The sequence below is a fragment of the Drosophila willistoni genome (assembly GCF_018902025.1).
Source record: "Drosophila willistoni isolate 14030-0811.24 chromosome 2R unlocalized genomic scaffold, UCI_dwil_1.1 Seg200, whole genome shotgun sequence".
Classification (NCBI taxonomy): Eukaryota; Metazoa; Arthropoda; class Insecta; order Diptera; family Drosophilidae; genus Drosophila; species Drosophila willistoni.
In genome coordinates this window covers 4,511,753-4,537,898 of record NW_025814051.1, presented here as the reverse complement: position 1 = coordinate 4,537,898, position 26,146 = coordinate 4,511,753, and the positions used below count along the sequence as shown (strand labels likewise).

General features: G+C 34.3%; 5 protein-coding genes across 6 annotated transcripts; 3 read left to right on the top strand and 2 right to left on the bottom strand.

Annotated features, from left to right (window-relative positions):
• Nucleotides 1–4: 4 nt before the first annotated feature.
• LOC6643686 (glucose-6-phosphate 1-epimerase) lies at nt 5–8,535 on the bottom strand. 2 transcript variants are annotated; one of them, XM_002066224.4, is made up of 7 exons: nt 8,020–8,534; nt 4,098–4,149; nt 1,454–1,512; nt 1,231–1,387; nt 827–1,164; nt 623–774; nt 5–456 (listed from the first exon to the last, which is right to left on the bottom strand). In XM_002066224.4, the coding sequence occupies exons 1-7, from the start codon at nt 8,105–8,107 to the stop codon at nt 409–411; spliced, it is 894 nt and encodes a 297-aa protein (XP_002066260.1). In that variant the 5' UTR covers nt 8,108–8,534; the 3' UTR covers nt 5–408. The 2 variants fall into 2 exon arrangements, with proteins under 2 accessions (XP_002066260.1, XP_023032177.1); XM_023176409.2 differs by lacking the exon at nt 5–456 and adding an exon at nt 463–566 and having other exon boundaries at nt 8,020–8,535.
• Nucleotides 8,536–10,609: 2,074 nt separating this feature from the next.
• LOC6643685 (mitogen-activated protein kinase p38b) lies at nt 10,610–12,509 on the top strand. Its single transcript, XM_002066223.4, has one exon. The coding sequence runs from the start codon at nt 10,709–10,711 to the stop codon at nt 11,813–11,815; it is 1,107 nt and encodes a 368-aa protein (XP_002066259.2). The 5' UTR covers nt 10,610–10,708; the 3' UTR covers nt 11,816–12,509.
• Nucleotides 12,510–12,566: 57 nt separating this feature from the next.
• Nucleotides 12,567–13,564, bottom strand: LOC6643637 (protein FRA10AC1 homolog). The gene is made up of 2 exons (XM_002066222.3): nt 13,045–13,564; nt 12,567–12,974 (listed from the first exon to the last, which is right to left on the bottom strand). Exons 1-2 carry the CDS (start codon nt 13,486–13,488, stop codon nt 12,627–12,629), a joined length of 792 nt encoding a protein of 263 aa, XP_002066258.1. The 5' UTR covers nt 13,489–13,564; the 3' UTR covers nt 12,567–12,626.
• Nucleotides 13,565–13,836: 272 nt separating this feature from the next.
• LOC6643649 (phospholipid-transporting ATPase ABCA1) lies at nt 13,837–22,146 on the top strand. The gene is made up of 15 exons (XM_002066221.4): nt 13,837–14,416; nt 14,657–14,777; nt 15,207–15,407; nt 15,482–15,952; nt 16,017–16,169; nt 16,388–16,566; nt 16,644–16,860; nt 16,929–17,229; nt 17,517–17,829; nt 17,887–18,038; nt 18,098–18,284; nt 18,358–18,592; nt 18,666–19,289; nt 20,085–21,075; nt 21,146–22,146. Exons 1-15 carry the CDS (start codon nt 14,234–14,236, stop codon nt 21,558–21,560), a joined length of 4,743 nt encoding a protein of 1,580 aa, XP_002066257.2. The 5' UTR covers nt 13,837–14,233; the 3' UTR covers nt 21,561–22,146.
• An 897-nt stretch (nt 22,147–23,043) lies between these two features.
• LOC6643672 (heparin sulfate O-sulfotransferase) lies at nt 23,044–25,440 on the top strand. Its single transcript, XM_002066220.4, has 5 exons — nt 23,044–23,345; nt 23,417–23,732; nt 24,043–24,181; nt 24,241–24,461; nt 24,531–25,440. Exons 1-5 carry the CDS (start codon nt 23,219–23,221, stop codon nt 24,772–24,774), a joined length of 1,047 nt encoding a protein of 348 aa, XP_002066256.1. The 5' UTR covers nt 23,044–23,218; the 3' UTR covers nt 24,775–25,440.
• Nucleotides 25,441–26,146: the final 706 nt, after the last annotated feature.

The following is a 26,146-nucleotide window of genomic DNA, read 5'->3' as shown; positions in this document are numbered from 1 at the left end:
CAGATTTAAACTAGTTTAAGACAGCTATATATTATATATATATATAAATTTATCGATCGTATCGTTTATCGTATACAATTTAATTATTATTTATGTGTGTCACATTAGTTTAGTTTTTAATTTGATTTTTCTTGCTAGAGGGAGGGGGGTTTAGGATTAGAATTACTATTACTTAAAAATTGTACATTTAGAGTCTAAAAAATCATCCGAGCCGGAATAAACAACCAAACCAGAGCATATGTATTTAGCCCCTTTTCCCATCATCTGTCGCTCCATCCATCCAAATCTCGTTCTCTTTTTTGTTGTGTGTGGTGTGTGTGCGTGTTTTTTTTTCTTCTTTGCTTCTCTTTTTTTTTTTTTTGTTGTGGGCGAATCGGTTTACCTCAATGGGTTCCGATTCTTTAAACGCTAGCGATTCCGTTTAGTCTTACGACTCACATTACCCTCGATGATGATCTGATATTTGATAGAGAATAGAAATGCAACATTTTATAACATTTGTTTTATATAAACATAAATTTCTTATTTTGGGTCATGGCTACTAAATCAAATGGGCACTTGAATTGCTGTGACAAGGACAAACAGTTAGATAATTGATTAATCACATTATTTGTATACCAACCTGTAGAATCTGACTGGCCTCAAAAGCTGTGCCCGGTAAGAGGATGACGGGAGAACTAACATTGCCCGCCTCTACGCACAACATATTGGGAAACTCATCATCACCAAAATCGCTCATTTCGCGCGAACGATCAATCCAGGGATTCCAGATAACTATAAGAAACCAGATCATGATAGCTATAACGCAAGACGACTCTATATTTACCTGTGTCTGGAAAATTGTATTTATGCAGTCTCATCTTGCGTCCGGATACCACATTGGTTATCACATGCTCTTGCGGTGTATGCTGATAGATTCTATCGGTCCACTCATTTACTGTGACAACTTCCCTGCCCTCCTGATATAAGGCATTCTCGCGGGTCTTATCAATGAAATGGCAGCCTTGCAGGCCAGTTATCTGACATCTTCGTACATCGGGCACCTTCAAATAGGTATGGAGCAGCATATTGAAGGTAAAACTTAATTCCTTGCTAGGATTGTAGACGCCAATGTGAAAATGTAGTTCCTTTTCGCGTAATATAAGACGATAGGTAATGCGGAATCTACCAAAAAAGTTTGAAAACTTAGTAAAGCTATGAAAAAAGAGTAAGGCATTCTAAGAAGCTTACTGATAATTCCAAATGGAGCGGGTAAATTCATTATCCATTAGCGAGAATATGGCCTCCACATCACCATTGTGTAGACGCTCTGGCGCCCTTTCCAAATGCCAACGTGTGATACGGGCAAATCCATGTTGTGGACCAAAGGACCAGGCACCAAATTGAGCTGCAATGCACATATATATAAGGAATATCTTCTGTCCTTTTGTATATATCTTTTTTTTTAACTTACGAAACACAAAGGGTATGCCACCTCGTATCGCCTTCTTGCCATCAAATGAGGCCAGTTTACTGCAAGAGAATAAACAGAGCACAGAGACTCGATTAATTCGGTATTCTTGACAAATATATATTTCCAGGCATAAAAACTCTTCCAGACATTTAGAAATTCTCAAATGGCATAAACAACAACAAAATATACATATGTATATAAGTATGAAAGCAAACTAAAAAAAAGTGTCTGGCAAAATGTTTGCCCTTTTTTTTTGCCTTTCTCTGCTTTGGTTTGGATTTCTCCTTCTGCGCTAATTTGCCGCCGCATCCATCAAAAGGCGGGAATGGAAGTTCTCTAAAGATGCTACTTTAGTTCCTCTGTGTGTGTGTGTGTGTTTGTGTGTGCATCATTTGTAAATTCTGTCCATCTCCGTCTTTTCTTTTCACTGTCCGCCAATCTGTTGTGGATCGCATCTGTCAGAGCAATTGTCATTAATAATTCTGTTTACCAGTCTAACAAAGTGAACTTTAATTAAGATATTCGTTTCATTTTTTTCGAAAATGCGTAATTTTAAAAACAAAAAGAGTTTTCTAAATGAAAATAAATAAAAAAATTTTAAAATCTCTAGAATAGCTTTCTTTTAAGCCGAGATATAGATGACCTTTTAAAATGTTAAGAAATGTGGTTCGAAAACAACTATTTGACATTTATGCGACAGAAAACATATGTGTTATTAAATTTCTATTTCATTTCAGAAACTCATTAAGCAAATTTCCAAGGATTGGAATTGAAACTACTGTTGGCAACATTAAAAAAGTGTAAATTGCGTTTTCAATTTAGTTTAAAATTAGAAAATTTACGAAATTCTACCAATATATTGGAAAAATCTTAAAATTAATTTTTAAAATTGCAGATCTTCAGGTAAAAATAAGTTTTTTCAAAAGTAGTGGAGTGAAAGTATTCTTCAAAAAATTTTATTTGTAAATAAATTGGGATATATTATTGAATATATCCATCCTTGAACAAAAGAAGATTGAAGATTGTCTTTAAAAACAAATTGAAGACTTCAAAAATGACAGTACCGGATTACCAAATCATGAATTCGAAAATTTCAGATTTTGTAATAATAAGTTTTCAAGTTAATATTTGAAAAGTTTCTTTTTAGAAGCAAAAATCAACAATTTCAAAAAGTTTTATAAATGAACTTGATTTACTTTTCAATACCACCAATATCAAAAAATTTAATTAATGAACTTGGTTTTAGGAAAACGATGATATTAAAAGAGGATAATTAGAACTAGAGTGATCTTTATATACTTGTATACATTAACTGGAAGCTTAAAACAAATTGCTAATGTAGCTAAAAAACTAAGAGATTAACTACTTGGCATAGTCAGATAGCAAGACGAATTGTATTATAATTTAAACTAAAATAACACAGGGAATGATTAAAAGTTTTGCTATATTTTGTAAGGTTTCACGTTTATAGAATATTTCTAAATATAAATGAATCTTTAGCGTTTTGTTGTACAATTTGTGTAGATGTTTCTCTTCTTTAACTTTTAACTAATTTATTTAGTTTCAACTTCATCCTTTTTGCCTTTTTCATATAAACGTGGCTGGCATGTCTAGGTTTTTGACTTGCATTTCCAATTGGTAAGCGGTTTTTAGTGGGTTTCCAAATGCCGCAAAAAAAAGAACCACAGGAGAGAAGAAGAAGCCAAGGGGCAATGGAAGATGGATGATGGAGAGGCACCCTCTTCCAGCAACTCTGTGTGTGTGTGTGGGCCAAGACAATGTGAAGAAGAAATGTGGTTTTTTTTCGAGTATTCTTGCACCACTGTGCCAAAAACCTAACATGGCAGTCCAATGTAGTGGGGATTTATCGATCCTAAGGTTGGCGCGCCAAAACCAAAAAAAAAAAAAACAAGAACCAAAATGAGAGAAAAACTCGCAACTCCATTCATAAAAACTTGCACATTGTTTTGTCCCAATGAGGAGGGCAAACAGAAGAGAGGACAAAAAGAAAGGAGACGGAGAACCAACGTAGGCAGCAACAGTGCGAAAAAAGTGGACATCAATGGGCTGGCTGGCTGACTGGCGGGCTGGTTGGCTCGTTGGCTGTTGGCCTGTCTGTCCACTGTTTGAACGCAAGTGCAGCGGCCCTCTGTATATGTATATATACACTACACTCTCTTTTTGCTCATCCTCGGTCTTCCCCTGCGCTCCTACTCCATACCCCTCCTGACTCTGCTTCTGGGTTTTGGGTTCGGTTCGTTGGTTCGACGTGTTGTTGGGGCCGCCGCTCGGTCCCGACGTGTTTTTTGTTGGGTGTCATACAAAAACATTTTGCCGCCAAACAGAATGGCTAAGGTTGCTTCGTTCTCGTACCCTCCCACCAAGTTCTTTACCCCCCCAAAACCATCAGTACTACTCGCCAGCTTTGTGGCCAGTAGTTCTCTGCTCTTGTGTGTTGGAAAACTTTTGCAAATCACTTTTTAGGTTGCACGACCCAAAACGCATACCGTAGGCTTGCCCTGCTATAGTTTTTTCCCAGCTTTAAGGCCCTTGTGCTTGCATGGCCAATGTGGCGTATACGTTATATGCTTATAACGCATTTCGATATTAGCCTTTATGGCTAATGCTCTTTAATTTAACTTACCTGACAAATAACTGCTCCTGATTGTTAACCCTCCACGAGACAACTGTGGCGCCTGTCAATTAAAAGAAAGGAAATTTGTATTAATATATTAATTCATCTTAAGATTTAGGATTTGTTAGTTCGGATATTGGAATTTTTAAGTGAAACTTAAAATATGATAGCGCAGGTTTAAAATCTTTATGAATATTCGTAGCAAATATTTCAAAACAAAATCTTGGTATTTATAATTAAAATAAGACCGAAAAGCAAAGACAATTAGTCAAAAAAACTCTTTCATCGTATAATATAGATATGTTTGTAATTTCTATTTGATAAAACATATGATAATTTGTTAAAAAAAAATATTTCAATTAAATTTCAATTCAGCACATTTTAAAATGGCATCTTACGTTAATTAATGATGTAGTAGTCGAGATTTTAATGCAGATTGAACGACATTATACTAACTTAAAAATAAAGATAGAATAGATAGATAGATAAATAAACATTAATTTCATTAAGTTCTTATTTAGTTAATTTTTGGCGGATTTGGTAAATTTATAACTTAAAAATAAAGATATAAATTTACCAAATCCGCCAAAAATTTCTTAAATAAGAATAAAATTAAGGTTTATTGGAATTTGTTTCAAAAACTTTGTAATTTTTTGTCTCGCTTGAAAAGATAGCTTGCATTTCAATTCATTGTAAAAAAAGATTTAAAGTGAGTTATCACTATCGAAAATCGGTTAAGGTCTGGCAAAATTATAGATGAAAAATATTTTAATAGCATAATAGCGTGGTGTCAAAATTTTGTTTAGCTTTTATATCGATAAATTTTAACAAAGTCTATATTTAAGAACCTCAAGTCTAATCTAAAACATCTAACTGAACCATTTATTGTTTAATCGAATCTTCACTCTGAGCTTACCCAAATTTGAAGATAGTTTTTTGAAAGTCTGGTAACTCCGCGTTAGAGTTTATTTGAAAAATATTAAAGAAACAAAACAGAAAACTATAGAACGTTGTAATAACTGATGCAAATACTTTTATTAGATTACTTGGCACTTGGTCAAACACAAGTGTGGAAATATTACAAACTGATAGTTTCATAACTATAATTAATATTAGTAACAATAGATTATAAGTGAATACCAGCTGGATATTTAGTCTTAGCAATTGTAGTTTACTTCTCCCTTTCTCTCTAGAGAATTGCCTGTCTTTGAGTATAGCTGATCTGGTATTGGTCAACTTCATTTCTCTTTCTCTGATTGAATTGTAATCATCAATGAATGAAGCTTGGATTCAGAGATGACGCAGACTATGAACGGCACTAACCCACATGGGGCAAAATGCATATGTACAGAGATTTATTTTGTATATAAGCCAATAAGTAACAGGCCGGTAACTATGTGAGTGAGTAAACTGGCTGGCTGAGACCTACTGGAGACTGACTGGGAAACGCTCTTTTGTACAGTTAAGACTATGACTGTGACTATAGCCTACGGCCAATTGGTGGGTGCACACTCACTCAGACTCCGTATCACAACGGAGAAACACAACAAAGTTAAAGTGCGTGTGGGTGTACCCCACACCAATCTGACTGGAGGGGGAGAAAGACAGTCAGTCAGTTAGTCAGTCAGACAGAGAGTCAGCTAGGCTCAAAAAAGTTTTATTTAATTTTATTTGGCAAAGTTCGTTTTTTGGGCGAAAATCAACATCTTCGATTTTGATTTAAATACACACGAATGCAATAAATGGCAAAAAAAAATGAAAATAAAAGAAGCAAGTGAAGTTTCAGTTAGAGCTTAACTAAAAAACTTGTCGGATCGTAAGCCAAGTTTGTGCCAAATCGGTGTCTCTCTCTCTCTCTCACACACATTTGACTCTATCCCACTCACTCTCTCCTTGCCTATATGATGTTTTTGTAGCTCAAACAACTATGAAAAACTAACGTGGGCAGATCCAGCAGACGACGACGACGACGTCGTCGAGTCGTAATTGTTGAAAGTACATTTGAGTACATAAAGAGAGAGATATACACCTCTATTATATACCAAATGTAGGTACATACATACATACATATATACATATGTATATGTATAACGCCTAATCGAAATGTGCTCTAACGAGTAGGTGCTCCTATTTCTATTTTGAAACTGAAGCTGTAAGATGGCTTAAGCAAAAATAATATTTTATACATACATTCATACGTACTAATAGTTTAACCCCCCTCTCCGGGGGGGACAGAACTATTATAAGTTCTTTTTAGATCTTTTAACGATAAGATAAGACAATGGAAATGAACAACCTAATCAGTAACGTAAGCAATCACTTTGAATGCTCTCCAAAAAATAAAAATAAAATTGAGTAAAATGAAAACATTTCAACAAGGTTGTTTATAAAACAAATTGATAACCTTTAGAGGTCGGTAAGGTTTAATAGATATATCGAATTTGAGTCGACCTTAAGTTACCCATGAGGGATCAGTGATTTGTAACAAATAATTTGGAGTCGGGCTGGCATTTATTTATATTAATTTAGATATTAGATAAATAGCAATGCATAAAAATATTTATTTTCTTTCGATTTCTGATTTAACCAGGAGCTTTTTGCATAAGAAATTTGGAGCAACATCATACAAAGAGATAATCTATTATAGTGCTTCCATGTCATCTCGTTTTTATAACAAAACAGGATTCATTGAATTTTGAGTTCACCGTATTTCAATTGATTTTACACAATTAAAAGATTTGTAAAAACTTCTTTACTAAAGCCAGTTCAAATCTTGCAAAGGAAAACAAGTCAGACAGAATAATCGTCATTTATTTTCCATTCTATGCTTTCACTTTGAATAAGGTTCGAAGGAATAAGGCGCTTATTCTGTCCTATTAGAGAAAATGAACTTAACGGTTTTCCATAGGTATGTGCGCATATTATCCTATAGACAAACATACATACATGGCTAAAAACAAATTTTTGACGATCTTAAGATTGTCTTATTGCTTTATCATAAGCCGAACTTCTGTCTAAGGCGTTTCGATTAGGTGCCAATACTTTTTACGTTGTAATGTTATTTTTTGAAATCATAGAGTTTTCAATATATTTTCACAGGTGTTTTTAATCTAAGAAACCTATCTAAATAAAGATCAAGAAAAAGAGTTCAAAATAGGTACACAATTGAACAACTTTTGGAGAAATTGCTCAAGAATAGACAGATTTGAATTTTGTATTTTCCGAAACCTGACAATTTGTATTGTAAACTATTTTCTAAATAGAATAGAGTTTTCTACAGAGTTTTCATTACAGACTTCAAAAATCCTTTTTTTGGAAAAGAATGCTAGAAATACAAACACACATATTAAATTAAACATTTACATATGTACATATATATGTATAAATACGAGTATCAGGTTGTCAGGCTAAACAAAAAACGCATTGTATTTATTTGTTATTCGTAAGGTATAACAAATCCTTTGATATTTGATTGCCATTATTATTGTTATAATAAAGTATATAGATCAGTTTTCACAATGATAATTCATGGAAATTGTGTCGAGTCTCTATAAACTTAAAATATGCTAAATATGCTATAAACATAATATAATCAAAAAAATACACACGTCAATGGTTTTTTAAGCAAAAAACAAGTTTTTTTTTAACTTTCAAAAAAAAAAACAAAACTTCTTTAAAACGAAAGTCTATAAAATGCTTAAACGACAAATAAAACGGAAAAAAGGTTGCTAATCATGCGCTAAAAATAACGCCAACAACATTGTTTTTTGAAAGCGTCAAATAGATATTGCAAAAATAAACGTTTTTTTTTTTGTTTAATTCGTCTGCTTTTATTGTTTTTGCTTTTATGGTTAATTATGATTAATTATTATTGTTGGTGGTGGTGTTCTTTATGTTTTTTTGTTTTTGGTTTTGGGTTTTGTTCGCTTACCATGCAAGTTAATGGTGCAAGTTGTGTTATTTCCCCGATCCAATACAACGACACTAGTGGCCGCCATTGAGGCCGCTGTTTGGGCCATTTTTAAAAAAAAATTTAACTTTTAACGGTCTTTCTTTTTAAAATATTGAGTTATCTGTGTCGGTGTGTGTTGATGATTTTGAATAAACTGTTGCTTTGAATGTTGAACACACACACAGAAAATGCTAGGCAATCTGTATTTGATTTAAGTAGTTTTAAGTGCCGATTGAACTTTAATTTGCGCATTTACATAATGTTTGCAAAAATTATTCTGCACCATACAAAAACGCCAGAACCTAACACACACATCCACTCACTCACACACACACTCACAGATATACACACACACACAAGCGCGCGCTTACACACACACACACGTACGAGAGGGAGCTCAGTTTTTGTCAATGAAGAAAAATACGTAGGAAAAAACTCGTGCAAAAAACGTTAACACTTAAATTGACATAGACCGGACTTGCAAGTTGTTACGCCGATGAGCGTCCGTTTGAAACTGAACAACAAACGCTCACCATGAAAATCAAAACAACATTCGTGGATCCACCCTCATCTTGTGACTGCTACGACTATGGCATACTCTGCATCTGTATGAGCCGACGTGTGGCAATTGGAAACCCAGGAGTCCCTTAGTTGGAAGAGTCGTCCAGGAGTCGGGATGTTATGGGCTTGACGAGGTTATGGAGGAAATCCGGCCATTGCACTGTGGTCCAAAATCCAGATCTTGTGGCATTAACTAGAAGGAAGACAGTTACAGAGTTGAAACTTTGCACATATAACCATGTTAGGATGCATAATAAAAAAAATAAGTTGGAGTAATTTGACCACGCCCTCTTGACTTCCCATACTAGCCCACGCAGCGTATACGTAATGTGATTTAAATTTATTTGGAATTAAAATAATTATAGCAATTAAAAGTCAGCAACTTAAATTTTAATATTTTATTTTGAACTGTTATTAATAAAAAAAAATTTTGTTTCTTGATTATTTTTCGCCCAAACCTCCACAAGCGAAGTGCGGCAGAAGTCAAACTTAGCTAAAATAAATGATAATATAAATTTACCTCGGAAAAACTCGGAAAAAGTAATTATAACATAATTTAATACATACTTTGAGCTGTAATTTACTATAATTACAATTTCGCAGAAGTTCACAGAAAGTTAGTTTCCACTCCACAATAGACGCACACATGGGTTAACTTTTCTTTATTTTAGGACATAAACAATCATTACACAAAAAAATCAATTAACATATACAAATTAAAATTTCGTGCAGTATTTACATTCTGCATACCTTGATTAATATTATCCATTGCAAAAGTTATTTTAAAGTTTGTTTGTTAATTTTTTACACTGGCTCAAACACCTGACTTTAAAAATTTATTTACTTTAAAAATGATTTTTAAGCTTCGGAGCTCATATATGATGTGTCTCTCCTTAATTTCAGTTCCAGTCCAGTCGTTTCTAAAAGCATAGTAAAAGGGCATCCTAAATTCTCTCTGGATCCTGAATATGGTTAAGACGGCGAAAAATACTTCTCTTTCCACCGCCGTCGGCCGCTATATCATTCCTTGCATCTTCAATTCTTGATTTTTTATAGGAAAGGTCCATTTCCTTGATTGATTATTGACCGCAAGAAGCGTTAGGATAGCTTTCTAGCTGTGAGATAACGAAACTTTTTTATGCGTTGACTGCGTTCGCAATGGAAAAATAGACATAGGCAATAGAAAAACTCAAATTTACCTTAGAATACTTTCCAGGATTGTCCCTTCGTTTGTTTATTGTTTATTGTCTAAACTTTGAGAACTTAAATGTTAAATTTTTTATCGTTTTTCTCGTTTCGTAGACCAAATACTTCAAAAGTGCCAACTACTCCCACGATACCCTACCCAACACATTTGTTCGATGCAAACCTGTTAATTCATACTACATCGAGCTATGGATGCCAACTCATACAACAACGAACTCTTCGAAAAAATTAAACTGCGTTTTGAAAAGAATTTTAATTTAACTTTTGACTATATGTGCTCTACAAAAATGTTGAAAATCGTGCACTTAGCGAAAGGTATAATGTGGAGCATTTTTCACTCTTATTAAACCAATATATGCAGTTTCTTAAAAATCAAGTATAAGATAAGTCCGTTTTTGAATTGGCCGATTTGAAATCATTTTCAAATATGATCTATTTGAATATTCCAAGCTTATTTCAAAAACTTTCGATCTCGCATCACTATCTGTATGTTAACTCTTAATGAGTTCGATAACAGCAAATGGAGAAAAACAATCGCCCAGCTGATGGTAATCGATAAAAAGCAAGTACGTTAAGCCGTTCACACTGCAAAAACAGCCGTTAAAAGAAAAATAAATAATACAGAAATTAATTTGTGCAGAGGAAAATAAAATATAAAATTAAATAAAGAAATGAACATACACTTTGGAATTCAATTTCAAATGCAATAATATTGATGAAAGATAAACATTCAGCCAAATAGATTAAATATTCACTTTTATCGTAGCGTGAAGAAAATTTCTAATCTAGTTGATAGTGTAAACGTGAGATAACATTGCTCAAAAAGCAAGAAGAAGAACTATTCGAGAAACTTGGAAAAATTTGGTCAGAAAGATATTAAAAAGGAATTAAATTCGAACAAATGTCACGAAAAATGCCCAAATTCTACAAGCTGGATATTAATCGCACTGAATGGGAGATACCGGAAACCTACCAGAACCTCCAGGCCGTCGGGCAAGGCGCCTATGGTCAAGTATGCAAAGCTCTAGTGCAAAACACCAACACAAAAGTGGCGATTAAAAAATTGGCCAGGCCGTTTCAATCTGCTGTTCATGCTAAACGAACATATCGTGAACTGCGGCTGCTTAAGCATATGGATCATGAGAACGTCATCGGCCTACTGGATGTATTTCATCCTGGCCAACCAGCAGATTCGCTGGAACAATTTCAACAAGTGTACATGGTGACGCATCTCATGGACGCGGATCTTAATAACATTATAAGAACGCAAAAGCTATCGGATGATCATGTCCAGTTTTTGGTCTACCAGATACTGCGTGGCCTTAAATATATTCATAGCGCTGGTGTGATCCATCGGGATCTCAAGCCGTCAAATATCGCTGTAAACGAGGATTGTGAGCTCCGCATTTTGGATTTCGGTCTGGCACGACCAGCCGAGAGTGAGATGACGGGCTATGTGGCCACACGTTGGTATCGGGCACCCGAAATTATGCTCAACTGGATGCACTACAACCAGACTGTAGACATATGGTCTGTTGGCTGCATTATGGCAGAATTGTTGACAGGAAGGACTCTGTTTCCAGGCACCGATCACATTCACCAATTGAACCTTATTATGGAGGTTTTGGGTACCCCGGCCGAAGAGTTTATGAACCGCATTTCATCGGATAGCGCACGTTCATATATTCGCTCATTGCCCGTTATGCCGCGTCGTCATTTCCGTGATGTCTTCCGTGGTGCCAATCCCTTGGCAATTGATTTGCTTGAAAAAATGCTCGAGCTGGATGCAGATCGTCGCATTACAGCGGAACAGGCTCTAGCCCATCCTTATATGGAGAAATATCACGATCCAACCGATGAGCAAACATCGGCCCTCTACGATCAGAGTTTCGAGGAGAACGAGCTGCCGGTGGAGAAGTGGAAGGATCTGGTATTTACCGAAGTTCAAAGCTTTAAGCCGCCACAAGCCTTTGCCGAGCTACTGCAGCAAGATGCGCAGCAAAAATAGATTCATTAAGTCGTCTAAACAAAACAAAAAGTCATTGTAAATTTAGTCCAGATTCTTTTTGTGGAACCTAAGTTTATACATATTTGTGTGTGTGAAATCGTGATTTACTGCGCAATCTTTTTATCCATATATAATATTATTGCCAATTTAAAGACAATCAAAGTGTTTAAATTAAACTTTCATTTTTATCAGGGATTTTTATAATATTCTATGGCAAAACAGTTTACTTTTCTTTCAATGAAATTATTTATCTAAATTGCGAATAACACTTTAAAGGCAATTTTCATGAACTACTGATGAAATTAATATTTTCTACCTTTTTTATGTAAGGTTCATGAAAATCTCTTAATAAATTTCTAATTCGCAGTTTGAAAACTACAGTATGAAGCCTATGAAATCACGTTGGAAAATTTTTATGTATAAACCTATGTTCCAATAATTCTAATTCTAAAAGTCACAGAGCCTTAATGTCCAGTTCAACTACTTACTACAAACTTTATATTTTTGTCGTACATTTTTTTTGTTGGTTTTGGTTTTAAAGTCTTGTAAATGTGTTTTTTGTGTAAATACATAGGATCTTAGAGGATAAGTGTATGGCCAGTAATTCTTAAAGAAAAGAAATTCACAAATGGAGAAAAGATCACAAGATGTTCACATTTTGAATCCAACAAATAAATGTGTTATGTATTTTAAATAAAAGGGTTTTTTTGAGAATTTGGTTCTAAACAATAAGAGAAAACCAAGGATACACTTATGATACACGTATGAAAATTGTATTCCATTTATTTTTAAATGTAATTCTTTTAATTATTTACAGAAGTAAATCCTCCAAATAGCGTTCAAATTCTTGTTCTCTAGATGGTTGTTCCTGACTGAGATCGGCCTGTTTCAACCAAATTTGATCATCTGCAGATTGTTCGTGTGATTTTGCAGATGATTCGTTTTGGCTTTCGTCTTTCTCTGCATCTTCTTGTGGGTCTTGGCCTTCTTCATCGTCGCTATTCTCATTAGTTGATGGCTCCTCTTGATCTTTAACTTTTCGCCTTTTTTGCTTTCTACCTGTTTTACGTTCCTCTTTGGCTCTACGTTTTTGTCTTTTAACTTCCCTTTTCTTTGTACGATAGTTTAATTGCTGTGTATGTTCTGGACACAGACGGATCTGAAAAGATTTATTAATATTTTAATCATCAGAGGCAACCTTTATATATCACATTATCAAACAATCTTACCTTAACCAGTGCATTCTGAGGAGCTCCATGCTCAATGTATTTAAAATTAACCTCCCAGGTGCGCAAGTCATCTTTTTCAGTGCAATGCCTACTCCCACACTGGAATTGACCAATCCCGGTAACAACTTCTTGCTCTGTACGCCATCGTAGGGCGATTTTATTATCCTTATAACGTGTCAAATCAGCTATGCAGTATTCTTTGAATAATTTTTTATAGTAGCGTAGAGCCAGACGTTGCTCCCAGCTTAAAGAACTGGAGTCTAAATTGTCGTCCTCCCACAGGAATCGATGATTTTCCCGTATAACATCTATATCTCGTTTGTGTTTACGGGATTCATTGTCAGCCTGAGTAGCGAGGACATAGTGATTAAGAATAAATTTGTGCCGTTCCTTGTCCGTAAGATTTTGTAAATTTATTGGAAATATTTGAGACTGTGAGCTCATTATTTCAAGGAAACACTAAAACAAGAACAAATAGCAATAATTTGTTTACAAACACAGAATCGATAGCAAAGAAGCTGACCGATAAGTTCCCGCTATGTATCGGTTGTCTTGATATCGATACTATCTAAATAAACAAAGTCGTTAGGTACATACAGCAACGCTTAACCAGTGGGAGGCTACCACTAAAGACGATGAGACCTGACTTGGTCCATATAAATGTTATAAAGGAAGGCCAAATAATCCTTCCATAAATTACATGGAAGTAACTTAATAAAAAAAAAAAAAATGTTATAAAGGCATATATATTATATACAACTATAAAAAATATATATTAAAAAAATTTTTAAATATCTGTGGCAATGTCTCACTGATATAACACACAAATTCAATCAAACATCGATAAAAGAAACTCGTCGCGTATTCAGATTCCATTAAAAAAAACAAAACAAATGAGCAACTGGAAAAAACAAAATTCACGTGCGAATTCAACAATTTAAAATGCTAAGACAGCAGTCTAAAAATTAATTGTATTTTATTCTATGTCCATTGTGGCGCAAGTGAAAAAGCAAATAGGGGAAATTGGAAAGCAAACATTTATCGATATTTATTACCCCAGACAAAGGGGAACTAAGTGAAACTGCGTGACAACGCCTGGTAGTTGTGAAAAAAGAAAATGAATCATATTTATTTGATTTCTTAAATCTTGGAATAAATTGTTGAAAGTGCTACAACAACAACAGCATTAATGACTTGCAGTTGTAGTCCACTTTTCTTTGTGTTTTTACGCAAGAACTTACTTTTCCTTCGATGCCATTGGATACCTCTCCTCTTCATATTCATTAGCTGGCTTGGGGTACTATGGGGTTATTTGCATTGGACTGTGAAGCCCACAAAGCTTCAACTTGATAACTTCGAAACAAAGAATTATGTGAGTATATAGGAGTATATTTCGAAGATCAATCTTCATAAGCCGCGCGTAACAAAGTATTGTAATCTTTCAATTGAATACTTGAATAGACGTACTTACTAATAATAACACTTATTTGTAAGTGCAAAGTATACTTTCTAATAACTTTATGACTTGTAAGTGCAAAGTTAATTAATCTCATGCTGCCTGATAAGAAAAATTGTAATCAAATGGCTTTTATTATTATATATTTATGTATAGGATGCACTCAGACTATTAATGCCTGCCAATGACATGGATTTAATCTATTATGCTCCTAATACTGCAAACGTGGACTCTTTAATGGACAATTTACGACGGGAATTGGAAATTTCAGCGGAGCGTAAGTTGATTTCCAGTTTTTTTTTTGGGGGGAACCCCTTTTTTCATATCCAGCAAGTATGGTTTATTTGATTGCAAATAAACAAAGGGGGAGGATTCTTTTTATAAGTGCATAAGTTTGATTACGAACGATACGTTTTTATAAAAGCATTGCAGTTGTTTACGAACGAACAAAGGTTCAAATTGTTATCGTATTTATGTATATAATAATATTTGTTGTTCCCCCATATTCCTCCGGAGTTCCACAACTATTAATGGTATATACAGCAGAATAAAGGGGGCTGATACGGTCATCTTGTTGTTGTTTTGATGAAACGAATAAACAGATTGCTGGGAATGGGTTCAATTTACACTGATGCTGTAAATTCGTTTATCAATTCTCTTTACTTATTTAACTCTCTGTTTATTATTATCCATTGTCTCTCTTTAGGTTTTCGATCGTATAATAGCAGCGTGGATATGCAATTGGAAATGGAACAGCATTGCCGTGGCGATTGTTTTGCCATTAATTTTGAACATCTGCCGTCGCCTTATACAGGCGGGCACTTTAAATATTGCCTCAGTTCAAATCGTATGCGGATATCGCCCAAGCTTCGTTTTGTCAATGACGAAGAGATAAATCATCAGAAGGGTGAGTCGGATTGAATGGAGGAGCATCTTTGTATGGTGACAATGAACTTTGTCTATTCTTATGATCTTTTCTAGATGACGATGAATATATTCGCGGAGGATTCTTAACATTGCAACACATATTGGATCGTCAGTATATGAGATATCAAGGATTTCAAGATGACTATCAGCTGTTGTTGAACTCTATGCCAAATTTGGAAATAAATGGATGGGATAGCTATCGAATTGTACATTTTGGCACATTGTTTAGTATACTGTTTGCAGTCTTGTTACTTAGCACATTTATTGTACCTTTTGTGGAGGAGAAACAAAATGGACTAAAGGAATTTCTCAATCTCGTCACACCAATGAGTTTTCTCAATGGACTTACCTTTTTTCTCATACGATTTGCTTGCTATTTGGGCTTTCTTATAGTCGCATTAATCTTAGCCATCCAATATAAGGCTTTGGGATTAATAAGCTTTGGCTATATATTGACTTTATATTTTTTGTATATTGTGGCAACGACATCATATGCATATTTAATATCTGTATGCTTTCATTCTGGTGAGTTAATACTCAATGACATCAAATTCTTTATTATATTGCAATTCGGTTTTCTACTTTATAGTTTTTTATGCAAAAATTGGCGGTCTGGTGTTACTTATTATTCCATACGCGTTCAGCTTTGTCCGCAGCTGGGCAACACAGTGGGCCTTTGTGTTTTTTAGCACCAATGCATTTCTCGAGGGTATCGATGTGTTCCAGACTTTTTGCAACAAACGTAAGACTTTAAACTCTGTATTTTACATCCGTATCACACTTATATTGATTTATCTACAAATCTTATTTACAAATTACTATCAATACTCTTTTATTAGTATGAAAAAAGTATAAAACATATGTTTTAACAACAAAAAAAAACGTAGCTTTCTTTAAAAAAGAAATTGGATTTCTCAATTTTTGATATTTTTTAATTCTTTTTGTTTACATTTCTTACAGATCGCAAATTTGGTGGTTTGGATCTATTCCGGGAAATCAAAGACAACTCTAATCTCATTATTTGGGTCTATGTAGTGTTGATTTTCCAGACATTTCTCTATGCTTTGCTCTACAATTATTTAGTTTGTGTATTTCCCGGTCCTGGTGGCTTGAAACGACCATTTCTCTTTTTCTTAGATGTAAGTTAAATGCTTAATTTGATACTGATTTTTGAGAATTGCAATTATCTATATTTCTGTTTCTGTTTCTTTTTTAGCCTAAGACCTATAAGAAACGTCAACGGAATGAGTACACAACATCACCGCGTGGAACCCATGCCATTATCATATCAGATCTGTGCAAAAAATTCCAAACAACCAAACGAGAAACTATTATTTCTGATAACTTAAATATGACCATCAATAACAAGGAAATAACAGTTCTATTGGGCCACAACGGTGCCGGAAAGACAACCATGATGAACATGATAATGGGTAAACAAAAAGAAACGGGAGAGAAAGTGTGCGAGAGAATTAATTGACATTTGTTTACCATTCAATAGGTCTTGTGCCCAAGGACTCGGGTAAAATAGTTGTCTGCAGTGAACGTGATGTGTCCTCATATCGTCATCTCATCGGATTTTGTCCCCAACATAGCGTCTTCATGAGCTACATGACTTGCCGTCAGCATTTAAAATTTTTCGCCGAACTGCGTGGTGCAACGAATGCAGAGGCTCATTCCTGGGCCGACACCACACTGAAGAAATTAAATTTATACGATAAGGCTGATGTGTACGGAAAAAACTTGTCAGGAGGCATGAAGAGACGTCTATCATTGGGCATTGCAATTGCGGGAAACACCAAGTTTGTGATTTTCTTAAACAACTTTTCTAAAGTATTAGATAAAGTTTAAATATTGAGAGCTTGCGAAACACTCCAAGTGTTAATAACTTATCATTGTGTAAACATTACAAATAGTCATATATAAGAGTTATCATTGACCAAGATAAGATATTCGAAATACGTAAGCAGCTTGTGAATTGCTTAAGGACATTCAAAATATTATAATTCATTTTAGATTAAATTTAAGTTTAGCTAACCAGATTTCAGACAGTCTTCAAACCATAAACTAATATTTGATTTACTTACAGAATTGTGATCCTCGATGAGCCATCCTCTGGCTTGGATATTGAATCGCGTCGTGAACTATGGGACATTTTGTTGAATTTACGCAAGGAAAAGGCTATTTTAGTTACCACACATTACATGGAAGAAGCTGAAGTTCTTGGTGACACTATTTGTATATTAGCCAATGGCCAATTACAACGCAGTGGCTCTCCATTAGAATTAAAGCGTAAATCCGATCGTGGGTATCGTTTGAAATTGGAAATTACTGATTTCAACTTCCGTAGAGATGAAATAATGGAGCTAATTAATAAACACATACCCAGTGCCATGTTTATTGTAAGTCTGAGAAATGAAAAGCTTTTGTAAATTTCTTTCTAAACATCGTAATTTCAGAGTATGGTAAAGCCAACTGTGTACATTTGCCTGCCGTATAAATATAAAAAGAATTTCCATGACATGTTAAAAGAGCTTGAGGAGAAAGCCAAACAGTTGGACATTGAAACGATATCCATAACGGATACATCTCTGGAAGATGTATTTTTAAGGTGAGTCTATTTGAGATTTGCATTGATATAAGCATACTATTGATTTTGCTATTTGACAGTTGTGCGGGTGAAGCAGATCAAGTTGATACACCGGACGGTTCTCGCAATGATGCACCACTGTTGACTGCACCGTACAAGCGTCTAAATAATCATCATCATAACCCGCCTTGGTGGCAATTGTGGTTAGCTGTGTTCTACAAAAAATGGACATTTTTGCAAAATGAAATGGTCTATGGCGGCATTATGGTAAGTCTATATAGTTTATTTCTCTGATAAGATTGTTGTTACCTGGAACCACACCAATGTTTGCTTTTTTTAGCACTTAATTCCCGTGATAAGTGTTGTTGGAGCAATTTGTATAATGCACGCTATGTCTGTGGTTACAAATGAGGTGGCCTTACCCCTTAGACTCAGTGGAATGAAAGAGGGCGTGGTTTATATCTACAATCCCACTGGACATCATGCTCAAATTGAAAAACAATTGCGACAACAGATCGAGTTGAGTGGCCTGCAAGCAAAAACTTTGAACTTACGTGGCAGTGATGTGAAAGAAGGTTCGTCACTTTGTCACTAATCATTAACTGGATTAAGAGTATATCATTATTTTGGATTTCTTCTTTAATTCAGAAATCCTTAGGCTACAGGAAGACAATTTGGCAGATTTTCTACAAGATGTTGTTGGTCTGATTGATATGCATGTTGATGGACAGGGTACCGGGACGACACCAATTCTGAATATATATTACGCTACCAATCGTTATCACAGCTCCGTTGCACTTATCAATCTAATTGATATTAGTATGTTAAAGCTAAACGATCAAGCAGCTGACATCGATACCATCTATATGCCTATACGACGCTTTGTCAGCGATATAAGTCCCACACGTTTGGAATATTATGCTGTTATGGTATCGGTAGGAATGTTCTTTTATATGTTCTATTTTATCTCTCTGCCATTCCGCGAACATGCGAACGGTTTTCGTGAACTGCAGGCCATATCGCGTTATACCTACTGGATGGCCACATTTGTATTTGATGTAATATTATTAATTTTTAATGGATTAATTCTATACGTGATACAAGCCGCTATTATGCCCGCGGAACTTTATGGTGGCGATGAATTGCGTTTCATTGTTATGAGCATCATATTCTATGGATGTAGTTATTTACCTATTTTATATAGTCTAGCAAATAACTTTAAATCCATATCAACAATATCGACATATCTACTGCTAATGCTCATTGTTTCGGGTAAGTCTTCGAATAGGTTATGGTTTTTTATGACAAAATACGCGCGACTTTTAGAAATGGGTGCCTTCTAGTTAAATCGGGAATCGATTACCTGCGCTATTTATTGTATATTGCCGGTAGTTTTATTTTTTTATTCATTCGAGTCTCGATAATTCGTACCCCGCTAAATCGAAAACCTTAATATTAAGTAAGAAACTGCTGGTCCATTGAAAAACCTTTGTCCCTTGGAAAACCCGGTGAATCGAAAACCTCTGTAACTCGCAAAAAAAAATCTGTTCCCTTGCCCGTGCAATCTATCATACATGAAATAAGGGTGATCGTCGTTCAACGATTCTTATATATATACATTACAAAACTTCATTGTGGAATTTGTAAAATTTCCAATTTCGTATAAATTAGGTCCAGTTTTAGCAGCTAGAAAAGCTTAATCGTATTTCTGTTTTGCTTATGTGATTTGTCCAAATGTGCTGACTTTTGATTTATTGTATTTTCTTTTAATTTAATCGGTTGTTTATATCGTAGGTACCAAACTGGAAAAAAATTTGGATTACAGTGTACGTGTTTAAATGAAATATATAATTGTATCCTTGTGCTTGTTCGTATCTCACTCGCGGATCCGTTCTTTAAGCGCATCGCGAAAATCGATCTAGATATATAATTTTATAATCTTCCTGGTTTGTATTTCACTCGCGTATCCGTTAGTTTTTGTGTAACGCGTACTGTATTTATTTAATTTTTTGAGCTTAAGACATCGTTGAACTGAAAGTAATAATTTTTTTTGTTATATTTTTTTAGCTATTGCTCCACTTATTACATCTAGCAATCTGCAGGCCATGAAATTACACGAGACTAAAATTACATTCCTTTGCTTTCTGCCCGATTTTAATTTGAATCATCAATTGCGGATAATTAATGAAAACTTGATAGCCCGCCGACGTCCGGGTAAAACGTTTGAGTTTATATCTCCCCATCAGTTCTTTGTCTACGCCATATTCGTATGTTGCTTTACAATGATCTTCTTTACTGTGATTTTGGAGAATAAATATCATCGTCAGTTTCTGATGAACATTTTGCGGTTCCGTTGGTCGAACGAAAATAAAACAGCCAAGGACAATGGTGATTCCTCAATAGATGATTGTAAGAAAGAAGAGGAACGTGTAAAAGATCTAATGTCGAATGGGAATGGCAGTGATCAATATCCATTGATTGTGAGTAATCTTGTCAAGTCATATAATAAAAATCGGGCAGTGGATAAAATTAGTTTTGCTGCGCCACGTGGTGAGTGTTTCGGTTTGTTGGGCGTTAATGGTGCAGGCAAAACAAGCACCTTCCAGATGATTGCCGCCAATTTGACATTGGACAAGGGAAACATACATATCGATGGCATCGACATTCGTCAAGATGAGGTGGCTTATCGTCATCGTTTTGGCTACTGCCCGCAATATGATGCCTTGAATAGGTTTATGACTGCAGAGCAATGCCTTCGCTATATGGCCATGCTAAGGGGATTGAGAGTGGGCAAAGAAGGCGCAGATAGCGTTGAAGCAAATGTAGAATATTGGCTAGACAAGATACATTTAACAAAGTATCGCCAAATACAAGTGTGCCACTATTCGGGCGGAACGAAACGAAAATTGTTAGCTGCCATGGCAATGATAGGAGCCCCTTCTTTGGTGCTTCTGGACGAACCCACTACGGGAGTCGACCCAATTTCCAGACGATTTTTATGGCAATGTATCAAAGATTTCCAAAATCTAGATCGCACTGTGGTACTCACCTCACACAGGTAATTATTGTTACTTTCTTAAGGTATCGAAATCCAATTGATCTAATCTATTGTCATTGAATATTTCCAGCATGGATGAATGTGAAGAGCTTTGCAATCGATTAGCCATAATGGCAAAAGGAAAATTCAAATGTCTTAACAATATTTGCGCTCTAAAACGATTTAGTGGTTTTACTATAAAAATTAAAATGAAACTTGACACCGAAACAGAAGAAAATGTGAGCAAAATTACTAACACACTAAAATCATATTTTCAAGGACTACAATTACGTGAGAATCATGCTGGCACACTAACCTACTTTGTTAGCACTCAGGATCATATCCTTTGGTCAAATGTTTTTAAAATAACTGAAGAATATTTGTCCTCGAAATTATCACATATTGTCGATGATTATTCGGTGAATGAGTGCACACTGGAGGATATATTTCTCAAATTCGACAAAAAGGAGATAAGCCGACATAATTCTAAGGAATGTTTTCCTTGAAAATCTGTGCTGACCAATGATACGATAAGACTGAGTTAAAGGCTATCGTCGGCTTCGATTAGCGAATGAGCAGGTTCTTCGTTAATGCGGACGAACTCATTAAATTCCATTGTGTATAAAACATCATTGATAACAAATCATTTTAGAGTAAGTTAGTAAGTGGAAAACGTTGAATCCCATTCATGAGGCTAAACCTGGCGATATCTTTGACACAGTCTTATCATTATCGTCAGTATATTTTGGATTCTTTTTACTTAACGTTCTCCCTTCGAGACGCAAATCCCTACTTATATACTTATGTATATGTATCGTAAAAACCCGGAGTTTTTTTCTTATGTGTTATTTCTTTCGAATAGTTTTTCAAAAAAGTCTGATCTAGCCTAACATAATTTAACCCATTCCTATGTGTATCTACTGTTAAAGACATTGGCTAATTGGAAATCTAATTGTGAATTGTGAAGTTAAACTACTTTGTGTCTGAAAAACCAAATCATATATAAACGATAGTTTTATATTATTTATATTTATTATAAAACCGATATAGAAATTCTAATGATAAATAAATTGATCTACGTTTTCTACAGAATATTATAAAACTAATGAATTTTGTTTTATACCGAAAGATTGAAACTTTACATTGTCATTTAAATATTGAAGAAAGGTAGAAATAGAAAACTTATTAATAATTTGAGTAAAAATGAGTTGAGTGAATTTGAATAAAGATCGGCCAAAAACGATTTCCAAAGATAATTTTCTTGTTTTTAGATATTCTAACCTAAATTTTGATTAAGCATGTATTTAGTTCTATTTCAGTTTACTCGCAGGTTAGCTTGTTTAACGATGGCATTAAAAACTTATATGTGTTGAAAATTTGTCTCGAACTTTTTGAAAAAAATCGTAATAGTTAAAGGTTAATTAGAATATTTGACTGTTTGTTTTTTTTGTCTGGCTTGAAAAGATAACTTTAATAATTTCATTCAAAACTAAATTTAAAAGCACTCAACTGAGATATCAATTTCGAAAATTGCTGAAAGTTTGGCAAAGTTAAAAGTTTCAAGTATTTTCAGATTTTTTTAAAATCAAAGATTCGTCCAATTATTATCAATTTCATTCAGAACTATATGAAATGAACATTAAATAATAGTCGAAGGCCTTGTAGCTATCTCAAAGTTTTTTTTGGATAGATCTAGTATTTAATACTTTATCTAAAATTGTAAATAAATAAATTAACATTAAATAAACTTTTCAGTGATCGTACATCTTTTAATAGCGTTCGGATGGTCTGGGGGCTTTTCAAGAAGCGGAGCCAGTAGCATTTGCAAATGCTGCTATATAATCCGGCTGGTTCGGCCCTGTGTGCAATATATATGGTCCATATTTGTCGACTGAAAATATTGAACCACTGTGCAAAATGACTCATCTCTAAATATTTGGGCTATCGATTTTCGATAACATCTCAGGTGGCATTGCTTGCACAGAACATATGCTTTTTAACGTTATCCAACATTCTGTTGTATTTATTGCAAAAAGTCAAACAACAAAAAAAAAGGAGAGGATGTTGGCAGTAGCTAGAACAAATGCAGTTTAGTTCAACTAATGGCTGAAAAAAATGAGCTGTCACATTTGCAATAACTAAGATAGTCAAAACGGCAACAGGCATGTTAAAACAATTAGTTAGAATGTTGCCACTGCTGCGCCCTTCGTTGTCCTGGTTGTTTGTTCTAATATCAATGTGTCTATTGACTTGTGGCTATTGGCTCTGGTCGGGGATTCGTCTTGAGAATGGTTTGTATTTCTATTAATTTTTTTTTATAATATGGTCATAAGGATTAATAATGCCGTTTTTTAATGTTTAGCACTTAAGCCATTGAGCAAACTAACGGTGGAACAAGTTCAGGTATCTGGACCCGCACCCACAGATGTCTATGACTATGAAGAACAATTGGTGGTGCTATACAATCGAGTTCCTAAGACCGGGTCAACCAGCTTTGTGAACATTGCCTACGATCTTTGCAAGTTAAATAAATATCATGTCTTGCATATTAATGTGACTGCCAATATGCATGTTCTATCGCTGCCAAATCAAATTTCCTTTGTACGGAACGTGACCAAGTGGCATGAAATGAAGCCAGCCCTTTACCATGGCCATATGGCATTTTTGGATTTCTCAAAGTAAGAGTTTTAGAGTAAGCCATGAAACAACCATATGTAGAATAGAGTACCCAAAGTTGGTTTGATTTTTACCCATCAGCCAACAGAAATCAATGCCCTTTTAATATACTCTCTAAATTGATAAAATGAAAATTGAAATATGCATCTTGACAAACAAAACGTCTCTAAGAGTCAGGTGACATAAATTTTTGATTATATTAATGGAATTTGTATCCCATCTGATGTAGCTCCTTTCAACTTTACAAAACTAAATTGAATCATCTTGAAATATTAATTAATTTGCTAATTTTTTTTCTTTTTGATTTTCCAGATTTCAAATTGCCCATAAACCAATCTATATTAATTTAGTTCGTAAGCCTTTGGATAGACTTGTCTCCTATTATTATTTTTTACGCTTTGGCGATAACTATCGACCAAATTTGGTGCGAAAAAAGGCGGGCAATAAAATTGTGAGTAATTACCATCAAGAGATAGAGTAAAACAAACTAACTGCTTCAATCATTCGTAGACTTTTGATGAGTGTGTAGTTCAGAAGCAAGCCGACTGTGATCCAAAAAATATGTGGCTACAAATACCTTTCTTTTGTGGCCATGCTGCCGAGTGCTGGGAACCTGGCAGTGTTTGGGCCCTAGATCAGGCCAAACGTAATTTGGTCAATGAATATTTTCTAGTCGGAGTCACTGAGCAAATGTATGATTTTGTTGATCTGCTGGAGAGATCGCTACCCAGGTGAGTAGAAACTATTTCTTTAATATTTTTATAAGCATTTGTCTAATTTTGCGTTTTTGCTATTTACAGAATCTTCCATGGCTTTCGTGAGCATTATCAAAACTCAAATAAATCTCATTTACGTGTTACATCATCCAAATTACCACCTAGCGAAGCGACTATAAAAGCCATACAGAAAACAAAAATCTGGCAAATGGAAAATGATTTATATGAATTTGCTTTAGCACAATTCGAATTTACTAAACGTAAGCTAATGCAACCTGATAATAAACATTTGCAAAAGTTTATGTATGAAAAAATACGACCGAAATGATTGTATAGAAATCGGAAAAAGGCAAAAAATAGATTAAAATCAAGCCAGGTCTATGCTCCATAGACCAAAAAATATCTCTAGATATTAGCTGAATGAAATTAATTCCTACATGCATAGATTCTATATACTATAAAATTGTAGAATTCAATGTAAATGTGTTGCATGTACACAAATGATATAAACCATCTGTTCTTTAAATGGAATGGAATCCAAATCTTGGAAGACACTAAAGACTTAAGCATTGAATATCATTGACATATTAATCGACAAACATTGTAAAACACAAAAAAAAAAAAAACGAGAAAACATACACGCTTTAATATTTAAGCAATATCTTTAGCAACAATTTATATGCACAATATAAAATATATATAACTTTTATGTTTAGCCAATTTTTTACCTAAATAGATGTATGTACACTTGAACATATATCTATAGGTACATAACTATAAAAAAAAGTTAATATTTTTCTGTATACATGGACAATACAATTGAAGGAATCGATTTTTTCTAATATTTCATAAGAACATACACTCATACATACATATATTTGATATTACTACTGGACCCACAAGATCTATACGACACTTGCAAATTTAAAATTAAACTGTCATAGTTTTAAGTAAATCATAAGTGTAAATAATTAAATATCTATAACTAACTTGATACTCTTTGTATAAGCTAATTGCATTCAGTCAACGAAATTCCATTTAGACTTTGAATAGCTGACGTAGCTTCAATCCGGGATTTGGGCGCAAAGTAAATTGAAATACATATTCGAGGTGGCGAAAAGTGAAATACTTAATTAATTGCCTGTGCTTGAAACTAAAAGGCAAATGAGTCTGCATTTTCGTCAGTTGAACATTTGAACGTGAACACGCAAGTCGTTTAAACTTAACTTTTGCACGATTTACTTTAACAATACATACAAGAATATACATATACTAGAAACTATAGAAAAAGCAAAATCACATATGTATAAAGATATCAAATATGTATATATAGTATATATCAAGTTATAACTGATGTGTGCACGTTTGAATAAGCTAGAAGAGCAATTAAAACGTTTGTAATTATTGTGTGTTCGAGATATTTAACAAGTTGTATATATAAACTTGTACGGTGATTAGACGTTTAGTTTTAAACCAAAAGTACATACACATACAAATGCCTACATTTTGAAGCTATAGCCGTTCAAAAGTTCAAGTCTAATTACGTTTATGTGGCTTTCACGTCAATTGTGTAAAGTTGTGCTCTTTGGTTTTGAGATAAGCAAAACGAATTGACTTATTTAGTAATTAAAAAAAAAAAAGTTTATACACAATTAACGAATAGAATGGTGCTAAAATTTAAGCCATACTTGGCTAATCAA

Coding starts and splice junctions, on each gene's coding strand:
- LOC6643686 (XM_023176409.2), bottom strand. CDS start 8,107: ATGGCCCAAACAGCGGCCTCAATGGCGGCCACTAGTGTCGTTGTATTG. Junction 4,150..8,019: donor TTGCACCATTAACTTGCATG/GTAAGCGAACAA, acceptor TTTAATTGACAG/GCGCCACAGTTGTCTCGTGG. Junction 1,165..1,230: donor CGCTCCATTTGGAATTATCA/GTAAGCTTCTTA, acceptor CTTTTTTGGTAG/ATTCCGCATTACCTATCGTC.
- LOC6643685 (XM_002066223.4), top strand. CDS start 10,709: ATGTCACGAAAAATGCCCAAATTCTACAAGCTGGATATTAATCGCACT.
- LOC6643637 (XM_002066222.3), bottom strand. CDS start 13,488: ATGAGCTCACAGTCTCAAATATTTCCAATAAATTTACAAAATCTTACG. Junction 12,975..13,044: donor CTCAGAATGCACTGGTTAAG/GTAAGATTGTTT, acceptor AAATCTTTTCAG/ATCCGTCTGTGTCCAGAACA.
- LOC6643649 (XM_002066221.4), top strand. CDS start 14,234: ATGACTTGCAGTTGTAGTCCACTTTTCTTTGTGTTTTTACGCAAGAAC. Junction 16,170..16,387: donor CCAGACTTTTTGCAACAAAC/GTAAGACTTTAA, acceptor CATTTCTTACAG/ATCGCAAATTTGGTGGTTTG. Junction 18,593..18,665: donor TGGCAGTGATGTGAAAGAAG/GTTCGTCACTTT, acceptor TCTTTAATTCAG/AAATCCTTAGGCTACAGGAA.
- LOC6643672 (XM_002066220.4), top strand. CDS start 23,219: ATGTTAAAACAATTAGTTAGAATGTTGCCACTGCTGCGCCCTTCGTTG. Junction 24,182..24,240: donor AAAAGGCGGGCAATAAAATT/GTGAGTAATTAC, acceptor AATCATTCGTAG/ACTTTTGATGAGTGTGTAGT. Junction 24,462..24,530: donor CTGGAGAGATCGCTACCCAG/GTGAGTAGAAAC, acceptor TGCTATTTACAG/AATCTTCCATGGCTTTCGTG.